The sequence below is a fragment of the Marmota marmota genome, unplaced genomic scaffold (assembly GCF_001458135.2).
Source record: "Marmota marmota marmota unplaced genomic scaffold, marMar, whole genome shotgun sequence".
In the NCBI taxonomy this organism is placed as follows: domain Eukaryota; kingdom Metazoa; phylum Chordata; class Mammalia; order Rodentia; family Sciuridae; genus Marmota; species Marmota marmota.
In genome coordinates, this window is record NW_025999960.1 from 11838320 (window position 1) to 11850101 (window position 11782).

General features: G+C 37.7%; 1 protein-coding gene and 1 long non-coding RNA gene across 4 annotated transcripts in view; one reads left to right on the top strand and one right to left on the bottom strand.

Moving 5' to 3' along the window:
* The window catches only part of Ano6 (anoctamin 6), a 196445-nt gene that overhangs the window by 98092 nt on the left and 86571 nt on the right, over positions 1–11782 (top strand). For all 3 annotated transcript variants that reach the window (XM_015493241.2, XM_015493240.2, XM_048802579.1), the window contains one exon: positions 6855–6983. In XM_015493241.2, coding sequence (XP_015348727.1) covers positions 6855–6983 — 129 coding nt within the window. The remainder of the gene's footprint in view (positions 1–6854; positions 6984–11782) is intronic.
* LOC125616645 overlaps positions 8166–11782 on the bottom strand; it is a 135369-nt gene continuing 131752 nt past the window's right edge. Inside the window, exon 5 of the long non-coding RNA XR_007347375.1 lies at positions 8166–8433. This is a non-coding gene — a long non-coding RNA (uncharacterized LOC125616645). The remainder of the gene's footprint in view (positions 8434–11782) is intronic.

Consider the following 11782-nt stretch of genomic DNA (forward strand, 5'->3'; position numbering starts at 1 on the left):
CCAAAAAAAGAAATCAGTTATAAATCAAATACGTGGTAGGCTCTAAATCTAGAGAAATGGGTGAATCAAAATATGTAACAAGTACTGTACCATGTAGTTTATAATGGAAAGTCAGTCAATGGGGTGATGACCTTCTAAAATTAGCGTGTGGCACACTCCAGTTAAATGTTCACATTGCAGAGAATATATCAACATTGCTGAATCCCCAGAGCTGGCTGATAGAGTATTCTTTAGTCCCTTTTGGGACTTTGGTAAAAAATAAAGTCTTTTAAGGTCACTATTTATATTATTCCCTGTCCTCTTTTCATGGCCACAACCTGTTACCTTTTCTAATGGTGTTATGTTAGCTTTTTGTGTCTGCAACCAAAATACTTGACAAAAATTTAGAGGAGAAAGTTTATTTTGGATTTATGGTTTCAGAAGTCTCAATCCATGCTCAGCTGGCTACAAAGGAGACACATCGTGTTGGAAGGATATGGCAGAGGAGAGCTGCTCACCTCATGTCAACCGGAAAGTAGAGGAGCCAGGGACAAGATGTAACCTCCAAGGGCATGCCCCCAGAGACCTGCCTCCTCTAGTCATACCCATTTGCCCACAGTAATTTGGCATGAACAAACTTTATATACAGAGTTAGGAAAACTTATGCTGTAAATGGGTAATAATGAGTGTAACACATACCACTATTGTCATGTATGTAAAAAAAATTTTTTAAATCAAATTATTAATCCACTAATCCACCAGAGGTGGTTTTTTTTTTCTTTTTTTCTTTTTTTTTTTTTTTTTGGTGGTGCTGGGGTTTGAACCCTGGGCCTCATGCATGCCAGGTAAGCACTCAACCACCAAGTAACATTTCCTGCCCTCAAATTATTAGTCAATCAAATGGATTAATTCACTGATGAGGTTACAAATCTCATAATCCAGTCTTTTCACCTCAACATTGCCTTACATATGAACTTTTCACAGAGCATTACTAGTTTCAAACCATAGCAGGTGTCGGAGCCTGCTCACACGGGTGGGTACCAGAGACCACAGTGATTATAGGTCATTCCATTTCCATATATAGATTGCTTGGTGCATGCTTCATTTGAGGATGTATAGGCCTTCTCCAAACCTTCCCTCCACATTCTCACTTTGAGTGATTGCCTTTGAAGAGGCGTTGGGTACCCTCTTTCACTTAGTACAATATTGGGACAAGTGGAAAAAACTGCAGTCTTGTGAGGCTGGTACAAAGTACTCTCATACTCTGCTAGTGGATGCGTTGATTTCATAAGTATTTTCAATGATGATTTAATAACCTGTGTACCAGAAGCTTTTGAAAAGGCCATGGCACTTAAACTCTGCTTCCAGAATTTAGCCTATCGAAATAGTAATTGAACATGTGCACATATACATATGTACAGGAAGGCTCATTGCAGCAGTGTTTATAAAAGCAGAAAATTGGAAGCAACTTCTGTGTTCATCAGTGGAGGAACTGTTTAATTTACATTTCAGCCATCAAACATGATGATGCAGAGCTTTATATAAAGCTAGAAAATGTCTCTGATGTTTTTAAAACAGTATGTATAACATGGTACTGTTTTGGTTAATATGTGTGCATGAGTTTATAATCCTAAAAGGATGAACTCCAAAATATTTTTAAAAACTTTGCTCATCTCGGGAGGTGAGATTACATATTACTTTTATTTTTTTCCTTTATACTTTCCTGCATCTTCAGAATTTTTTTTTGTATGGAGCATATGTTAATATTTTTCATCAGAAAAAACAGGAGTGGAGTTCTTTGAGGGAAAAAAAGTAAATCTGGAGGTGCTACATGCTGAGAATCAGCAGAGACCTTGAGGGGAGCAAGCCTGGCAACTGTCCTTCAGAAGCAAACTGTATAGGTAATAGGGAGGGGAAGGAAACAATGTGATTTGTACAGAAATCATTCTGGGTCGCTCTTGAATACACCTCAATCATCATAGAGTCACCACTAAGAGATGTTTTGGAACATCCTGACACACTGGACTCTGAGAGAGTTGGAGTTCTCACTTCAGGATGAATCCTCCTCCTTTTCCTCTGCTTTCTCTGTCATTAGCACACTCCTGAATACCCCGTCTGATCAGAAACAAGGTCCTGCATGTCCATGTACTTCTCTTTACCCTTTTACTAATATGTTACTTCCTTCCCCCGCCATCCCTGCTTCTTTAAGTATTAATCTTTCTACCTTCAATAATCAACTCTCCACATTGACACTTCATGATACTTTTTTTGGCTAAAATTTTGCAGTTTGCATTTTTGTCATAATACAAGGAATAAAATTTTGCCTATCCTCTTCTATCCCTACAGTACTTTCGTACAGTTGTGTAAAGGAAAAAAAAGCTTCAATTATTAGACAGTGAATCTCCCTGAACTCTGCTATAGTTAAGACAAATACTTAGGAATATATGTCATTCATAGCTGCATGGCATATAAACAAAACTAAATTATAATTCCATATTTTATAAGATATACATATTTACATAAAGACTTTTGCTTCTGAACTTTGGATATATTTCCCCTAGAACTTGCTGTGTGCATGGATTCAAGGTTTACTATAAAGCAAAAGGTCCCACATTTTCAGTTCAGTTATCTTCTGTGACTTAAGTTTGTTTCCTTTGTCTTCTTGAAATTAACGACATTGTTTGCTAGTCTTAAACCCTGAAGAGAGCCACATCTTTGGTTCACATTCACATATCAATTACTGTTTAATTATGTGAATATCTTGACATTATTTATTTTTCATATTTTAATTTCTCAACTGTTATTGCTAGATAATAAACCTTTCTTGTGTAAAAGTCAATAGCATTAACCCAAATAAGCCTGGAATACTAGCTAGTTTCATAGGTTGTTTGGAAATTCAAGAGATAAATTCCGTATCACCGTTTAAGGCCAGTGTCAAACACCCTTGTATATAAACAAGAGTTTAAACAAAGATTTCAGTATGACTCCTTTTTATCCAAATCTTGGACACATAACTTAAATTCAGCATTTTAAGTGATAGGAAGTAGATTCCTCTGTAGTGAAATTTGACACGGTTCCTATCGGGGATGTTTGAGGACTCATATTAAAGACACTTGAAAAGTGTGACATTGGACAAATGTTGGGCAGCCAGTTTCTTTGTGGACTCACTAAAGTAGTGATGTCAGGAACCCTGGGAGAGTGCTTAGTAAGGTGGGCTTCCTAACAAGTGCCACAGAACACTTAGACTCGGGCAGCCATTTCCCCAGCTGCCCTCTGTTTCTGCCTAGAAGTTAGACCTCACCATCCTGAAGTTTCCCCTTTATTTAACTGAAGCGTCATATTCAAGGAAAAGTCCAATGCCATAATCCAATCAGAGATCGCTTATTGGAAATTTTCCTACAATGCATTAGTAGAAAATTCTTATCTTTAAACTTGTTTTTCTGTCCACTAGGACATTCTTTCTTAACCACTGTCCTTAATTACTGGAGATCTCAACTGACTCTGGGTACAGTTCTGGTACCTACATGTACTTCTTTACAGCAAAAATTGTATTTTTCATGTTTTGAGATTCACACTAGCTTGCAATTGCTGGGCAGCGTAATTTTGCCATGTGCATTTGTCCTGATTTGGTTAAGGAAGATCCTTTTTGTTAAAGGAGTGCAGTCAGATTGAGAGGAGAGAGGCCTGGAAAACGTCGCTTGGGTAAATCATACCTGACCTCCTTCATGTTCGTTTCCCTACTCAGCCAAGTTCTCATTGTCAGCTGTCTCCTTGCTTGTCTCCTCCTCACCCCAAGTGTGAAATGTCAAAGCCAAACAGCTGAAGACAGAGGTGGCCAGGTTGCTATTCTGCGGTGGTTGGCAGTATTGTTTTGGTTTATTTTGATATCATGACAAATGAACATAGGTTGTGCTTTTAAATACTCCAGCCTTTAGCTCTTATACAGCATCAGGTCAGGTTGCCATTAGGTAGTGAATAAATGCTAGATTGGTGGCATTGGGACCAGGAGGGCAGTGGTTTTATACCAACACATTCTAGTCTCCAAACTGATTAGAAATTTGCTTGATATTTTCTCTCAGAAGAAAAGTGAAGTATTAACAAACAAAGGTTCTGTTTATTATCTTGGTATTAAGGCATTTGTCCAGGACCCTCATAGAAGAAATTAGTTAACCTGATGTGCATATGGATTTATAAATTTCCCAGTGGGGAGGTCTATACATAAGGTCTAATCTCTAAAGTGATTTTACTTAATAAATTTTAAACCTTCTCTTTTAGTATTTTTAAATTCAAGCTGCTAAACAGGATTCAGTGGGCTTCAGATTTTTTGCTTATTTCATCTTAGTGTCATTTGACTTGTTAGAAATGACTAAAGATCAAAATTTGAGTAGACAACAAGAGAAGGTGTGGAAGCCAAGACTTGGATAATCCATCTCCAAATTATCAGTCCTTTAAAGATTACCAATATTTATTTTGAGAAACTATTAAAATTTTACTTCCTCCAAAGTTGAACTTCAAGAAAAGAATATTTGACTGTCATTTAAATGACCAAATGCATGAGTTAGTCCTGTAGTGAAAAGAATTACTGAACAATACAGCTTTTTTTTTTTTTTAACAATACATTTTGTTCATAATGTATCTTTTTACCTAGACCAATTCCCTTGTTTGTTACATGTTCTTTGGAGCCCAGTTTTAGTTTCTTCCTTCTTCCCAATAGCCTGGTAGGATCTCTTTTGCCAAGAGGTGAGAAACCTGGATTTCACAGCAGGGGGAAACGTCCTCAAATTATAATAGTATTGTATCAGAGTGTGAAGTGCTTATTTCACACAGGCAACTATTGCCAACTCATGGGGATTTTCTTCCAAACAAAGGATCTAACATCACACACAAGAGGCAAAAATGCAGAGCAGATTACTTGGGGGCAAGCTGCCAGCCTGTGCTGACAAGCAATGGCTAGGCAAGGAAGGAGAGCCTGGAGCCATGTACAGATGCCCAGTTCTTCACAACTTTGTGTCAATGAGCTCCTACAGGACTCCACCCAAGGCTATAGAGAACAAGTTGCTTTTTGTATGCTTTTCAGTTGTCTGCTTGATGACCAGGCTTTCCTGACCAGTTCCACCCTGACTCACTTCCCTTTGCCCTTCTGAGAAGTTATTCCTTCTTTTTTCTTTCTTTCTTCCTTTTTACTCTCTACATACAACTTTCCTCTACCAACTTCCCTGATTGTCACCAGTAGTAAAGTCTTCGTTGAAAGAAGGAGAAATTGAAGGTGACTAAAGAGCTCTATGGCTAAAATGACAAAGACAGGGCTTTGCATTTTTATATAGCTTCAAAGAAATTTTTTAAAATATTTATTTTTTAGTGATAGGTGGACACAACCTATTTATTTTAGTTTTATGGGGTGCTGAGGATCAAACCCAGGGCCTCATACATGCTAGGCGAGCGCTCTACCTCTGAGCCACAACCCCAGCCCAGCTTCAAAGAAATTTTAAATAACTACAATAGCAAATAAAAGAATTGGATGGCATTACCCTAAGACAATAATGATGAGTTGGTTTTCCTGGACCCTAAGAGCCCTGATAGCATGACTCTACCTTGAAGCTTCTTCTGTTGGTGGTTCAAATCTGTGGTTAAGTGAGGCTGGGGGCGGCGCATTGAGAGACTCACCTCGGCAGTGCTCCTTCTGCAGGTAGAATTAACCTGCTAAATGGGAGGCACTTACTAGTGATAAGCTTTCATACACTCCATGGTGGGAGAAAGGAAAGAAATAACAAGTATTAGTTTCATATATGTTGCAAAAAATCTCTCTTCTCCACTGTGTGAAGATAAAAAGGAAGTGGTATGGTAGTGGTAAAATGAGGTGATTTTGTGCTAATTGATGCTGAATACAGAGGCAAATTAATCACATTTAATGAATATAACATACAAGTGGTTTCACCAAATGATTGCAAAATGCAATTTCCCACGAGTTTTTAATGGGAAAGAAATTTTTAAAATATTATCAGTTAAAATGCAGTCTGAGTCTTAAAAAATACAGTTAATGTAAGCATCCTGACAGACTGCAGGAGAATGCAAACTCAGGTCTATGCTTAGAGCAGATGAAACCAGTTCTGCTCAAATCCATATGGGAATATAGATTGTTTTAAGTTGTATTAGGCCTGTATTCTGCTATTATTTCTTTGTTTTAGTATCTTAAGTTCTAAATGACAGACTCATTAAATTTGTTGTTATTACTTTATAAGAATCTTAAAAATCTGTTTTCTGTGGTTGATGGTACATTGTGGATTTGAGGAAAAATAGTAATGATTTGTGTGGCTTTTGTGTGTATGGAAACATCTTCTGGAATTTTTTCATGGTTAAAAAAAAGGATAACACCTATAAAATATGAGGTCTGGAGATAAGTCTTGGAAAAGGATTCAGAGGTTAGAAAATAAAACACAGGAAGGATGAAATTCTTCAACTTGGGTGAAGAAAAGGTTTTGTCTTTAACAGGGTTTTATCTTACCTTTTTCTTGTTAAGTAAGCTTCAGTCCTTCAAATAGGCAGATTTTTTCACTCTGTCCATTTCTAAACTGGATATGCCTTTGCTGCAGGTGGGAATAATTTGGGATGATTGTGTTACTTATATAATACTGATATGTCTCCATGCTTTTGTAGAATAATGCTAAACTGCTCAATTCAAAGGCTTTCTCTCACCAGGAACTGACTGTACTTACAAAGATCATGGGGGCCACAACTGCTTGGTTAAGCAACTAGTAATGAATATATTTTTCTTTCTCAATAAGCAGATTGATGAATCTATAAAAGCTAGAAGATAAACACTTATAAATCAGAACTTTTCCCAAAAGTTATATTACATTTTTTTTAATCCCACACAGGAAGAATTTAATGGAAAACCTGACTCCCTATTTTTTAATGATGGTCAGAGAAGAATCGACTTTGTTTTAGTGTATGAAGATGAAAGTAGAAAAGAGACCAATAAAAAGGGTACAAATGAAAAACAAAGGGTAAGTTTCTTTTCTATTTTCTTTTTTATTCCTTATAATATTGTAAAATGAAAAAGAAGTGTTATTTTTATGTAAGTAATAAAGTGATATTGGTGTTGAAAAATCATTTACCAAACATAATTTCATTATTTTCTGTACTCTTGTTCCCTCAAGACATATTAACAATTTTTAAAAAATTTTGAAATAGAAACTTCTTCAGAGAAACTTCAGAAATCAACTTCAGTTGGTTTCATACTGAAGGCTGACTTTCTTTGAAGGAATTGTGCTTTCTACTGTGAAGAACAGACTTCTATTAAAGCAAACCTGGCTATTTGCAACTGGGTAGAAAAGGAAGCTAAAGATTAGTGACGACAGTGTAGCAACTAGCTTCCAGTGTATGCTCACTCAAGTGCTGTAGGTATGTTTTGCATGCATTTTCTCATTTAATTCTCATCACACCATGAACTGAGTTCTGTAATCACGCCATTTTGTAAATGACAGAGTTGACCCTTAAGAGAGGTTAAATAATGACTCAAGATTATGGATGCTGATCCGAATAGTAGTGGAGCCAGGGTTCAAACTCTTGTATTGAATCTAGAACATGAGCTCTTGGCTACTGGTATTTTCTGTTACCTCCTTTTCTCCCCTTTCATCCTTTGCCACTCAGGCTGCTTCCTTCTCCCTTTCCTTTGCTTCAAGCTGTTTCAGGAAACAGGGCTGTACTTATCTGGAGATATTGAAGCAGTAGGCCAGGGTTATAACAACTGCCTGGGACTTCTTTACCTAAACCCAAATTGCATTATTCTCAAACAGGATGAAAGGAGTGCACACTGATAAGTATCACTTTACTCATTTTGGAAATCATTCCCTTGGTTTTTATTCCCCACCCCTCACATAGGTGTTATGACATGCACATGACCTTAATTGTCCCTCTCTGTACTTTCTCCCTTAAATATAACAATCTCAAGTCTATTAATTTTTTTTAAACAAACTAAGCAAAGAAACATTTTTAAAAATGGAGCAATTAGTCTTGGTTTATTTATGTGTTTAAATTTGGAGGTGCTTAAGTTTGGAGTTTTGTATTTACATGTTGCAACAGAATAAGCCCCAGACTTTGGAAATCTGCAATTTACATTTTAATTCTGCCACTGCACTAGTTGGAGTAATTCTAGTTTTAACAAATGAGTTCTCAGAGGACAATGGTTTAACAATAAAAAGATTTATTGCTATGTCAAAATTAAAGGTGACATTGTGTTTGGCATGTGGTTTGGGGTTGGGCTCTGTCCTTGAAGTCATTAAGGGTCCCAGCCAACACAGAGGCTCGGATACATTCAACAGGTAGTTCAGGGTCATCCTATCAACACAAATAGTAGATAAGATGAGAGAGAGGATGGAGAAAGAACTCCTGCTTCTTCACCACCTTGGTCTGGAAGTCACTGCAGGGATTGTGCTCACATTCCATCACTCGGGCCTGAGGAAGGTAGAAAGCATTGTTTGTGACAGGGTAGTTACCAGGAAAATGTTCTTATCAATATTGTGTTTTTTTTCAAAAAAAAATTTTTTTTTTTTACATTTTGACATCTCTGAAATCAGATTGCGTCTGGTATATAAATGGTGATCATACTTTTATTGGACAAAATTATTATTTTTGGTACATAAAATATTGGCTCACCACATACTCAGTGGCATCTTACGTTCAGGAAAATGGGGTCCCAACACCTAGTCCCTGGGAATATGAATAAGATTAGGTAAAATAACATATGTTAGTGTTACATAAATTTTAGCCTATATCAAATAGTTCATTTATGTGTCTTCCTCTCATCGTATTTGGGGCTTATGAAAAGAGATGGCTCTCAGACAATTTTATCACTGGGGCAAAATATCTTAGAGTACTTTTCCTGTGGACTCTAAGACATTCTGTGCAGTCATAGTCACCATTATCAAATATTCATTAAGCGTCCATATGCCAGTGGAGCAGAATTGAGACTAAAGTTAAGTTAAACAGAGCTAACCCATTAAAGTATAAAGGAAACAGTTCTGGTTTTAGACAAGAGCTTTACTGCCATGGTGAAGGGGCCCTAGAGCTACTTACATTATTAATAGACTCTGCATTTGTGTTAGAAAAAAACATAGGTCCCAGGATAACCCTTATAAATCAGGAGGAAAAAATAATCATTAATTTTGGAAATCCTTGAATCCATGGATTGATATACCTTGATGTTGGTTTTTATTATCTGTGCTTTGAAGTATTTTCAGTTTGTACTTGTACATATTACTTAATTTATACGCTACCAAAATTCAAAGTTCAACTTTGGAATCATGTTTTTTTTTCTTTTAATCTGAAAAACATTTTCAAGTTCTATCATATTCCTTGTCAGGGCTTATTGAGGATTTAGGACAATACCAAGGGAAGGCAATTTCAAACTCCTGTTTCTTTTGAAAGAAAAAATATGTGTAAATCATATTGATTTCCTAAAACAGCACTAAGGTCGACTTCACCAGGGTTTATTGAAAAACTGTTGTTAAACATGTTGTAGTGCTGTAGAAATATAGAAGTAATAGGGCCACAAACACCAAAAACACAGATACAGCCTTTTAAGCCTCTGTTTATCTCCTCATGAGCAAGAGAAAATCCTGTTCTAGCCAAACATCCGATAGCATGTAGCTTTGTTCCTTATGTAGTGAAATCACTTCAGAACTATTACACTTTTCTTTAATAGCATGAAATCTTTTTATGTAGATTTTACATGGGGAATTGTATAAACTATTTCCATAAGCACTCATTTCAGCTTATACTATGCTTGGCACAGAATCAGTCTGGGTATTTTTCATTGCAAGTCACAAGAAAACTAAGTTCAAAATGGCTTAAATGCTGGAAGAAAATAATTTTGTTCTCATTTAACAAATAGTCTGGATATAGAACCATCTCTAAGCTAGAGAATTTATTAGCTTAATGAGACCATTCCATCCTTCTACCCTGCCATCCTCAGTATTTGGCTCTCCCTTAACTGACTTCATTTGGTTGTAAGTTGGCTGCTACAACTTTAGGTAGCCAGAGGCAGAAAGAGGGGACATCCTTTCTCATGCCTCCCCCTTTTAAAGACAAGAAGCCCTTAGAAGGGCCCTTAGCAGTCTATTGTCTATTACAGTTTATTCCTCAGTCTATCACGTTTGGCCCTCCATATCTGTTAGCTCTGCAGCCACAGATTAAACCAACTGCAGATAGAAAATATTCACAGAGAAAAAATGGCATCTACACTAAACACATACAAATGTTTTTTCTTGTCATTATTCTCTACACAATACAGTATAACAACCATTTACATTGTATTAGGTATTATTCATAATCTAGAGATGATTTAAAATTTACAGGAGAATGTAGGTTATATGCAAATTTTATATCAGACATTTGCGCATCCATGAAGTTTGTGGTCCAGTCAATCCAATCCCTGGGTATACCAAGGGACTACTGCTAGTAAGACGAATGGAGTTGCCTTCCTCCAAATAGACTAATCAAGACTGGTCTAATTTATCTCTTGAATCACCTGATCATTCAGTATCTGAAAAACATTTAGCCTTTTATTTGTAATAAATAAGGGGAGAATGGCTGTTCATAGCAGCCAGCAATGTCTGGCGTAGTACATGATTAACATAACTAACTGTGTTTGATCCCATACTGTTTAGAGCAAAGACGTTTTAAATAAAACAAATCCCTGTTTATTTCTCCAACTCTGCATGCACAATTTTGTTTAGTAGTTGTTTCTTTTTTCAAACTTCCTTTTACCAGAACTGCTAACAAGTGGCAGGATTGCTCTATTTTGGATTTTATTTTGTCTGACAACTCCCTTCAGACAGATGTGTTCATGACCACATAATGGTATAACTCAGATGATGGTAAAAGAAAGTGGAGGGATCTAGACAGCATAAAAATAATGTAAGTAATTCTGGACATGTGTTTTACTTATATTTTAATCCATTCCTAAGGGTTGATGGAAACTTAATATCCGTGAAGGTGAGGAAAAGTTGGTATATGGAAGTATATATTTGTATTCTTATCTGGCCTTGAGGATTCTTTAGTGTGCAGTAGGAAGCTCTGGCTCACAGAGATTGTAGAATAAGGAATTTTAAATAAATTGGTGATCAGGTTCATTATATAACTAAATATGATTTTACCCACACTTGCAAATACTGTGAGACAACTAATTGGTTTCAGATCCTGTAAGCTTTAAAAATTGTTATGCATTATTTCATACTAATTAGTCTAAGGCCAAATTGTTTGCTTAGAAGTCGAATGAGAGAGCTTCCAATCACTCCTGCAAGGTAGGCGGGCCTGCGACCCACCAGCAGAAGAGGAGCAGCTGCCTGCTGAGAGGCAGAGCCGCCCCCTCCCCCTGCGCTGGCAAGGTAGAGGGAACTGTGACCATCCACAGAGCAGGCCCAGCGACCTGCTGAGGGGCAGAGCCGCCCCCCACCCCCAGCGCCTGCCAGGTAGGCGGAACGGTGACCACCAGCAGAAAAGGCCCAGTGGCCCACGGCTGAACAGAGCTTCCAATCACTCCTGTAAGGTAGGCGGGCCTGCGACCCACCAGCAGAAGAGGAGCAGCGGCCTGCTGAGAGGCAGAGCCGCCCCCTCCCCCAGTGCTGGCAAGGTAGAGGGAACTGTGACCATCCACAGAGCAGGCCCAGCGGCCTGCTGAGAGGCAGATCCGCCCCCTTCCCCCGCACCTGCAAGGTAGATGGAACTGTGACCACCAGCAGAACAGGCCAGACCTGCAACTGATAGACAGAACAGGCCCAGTGGTCTGAGGAAGGGTAGAGCC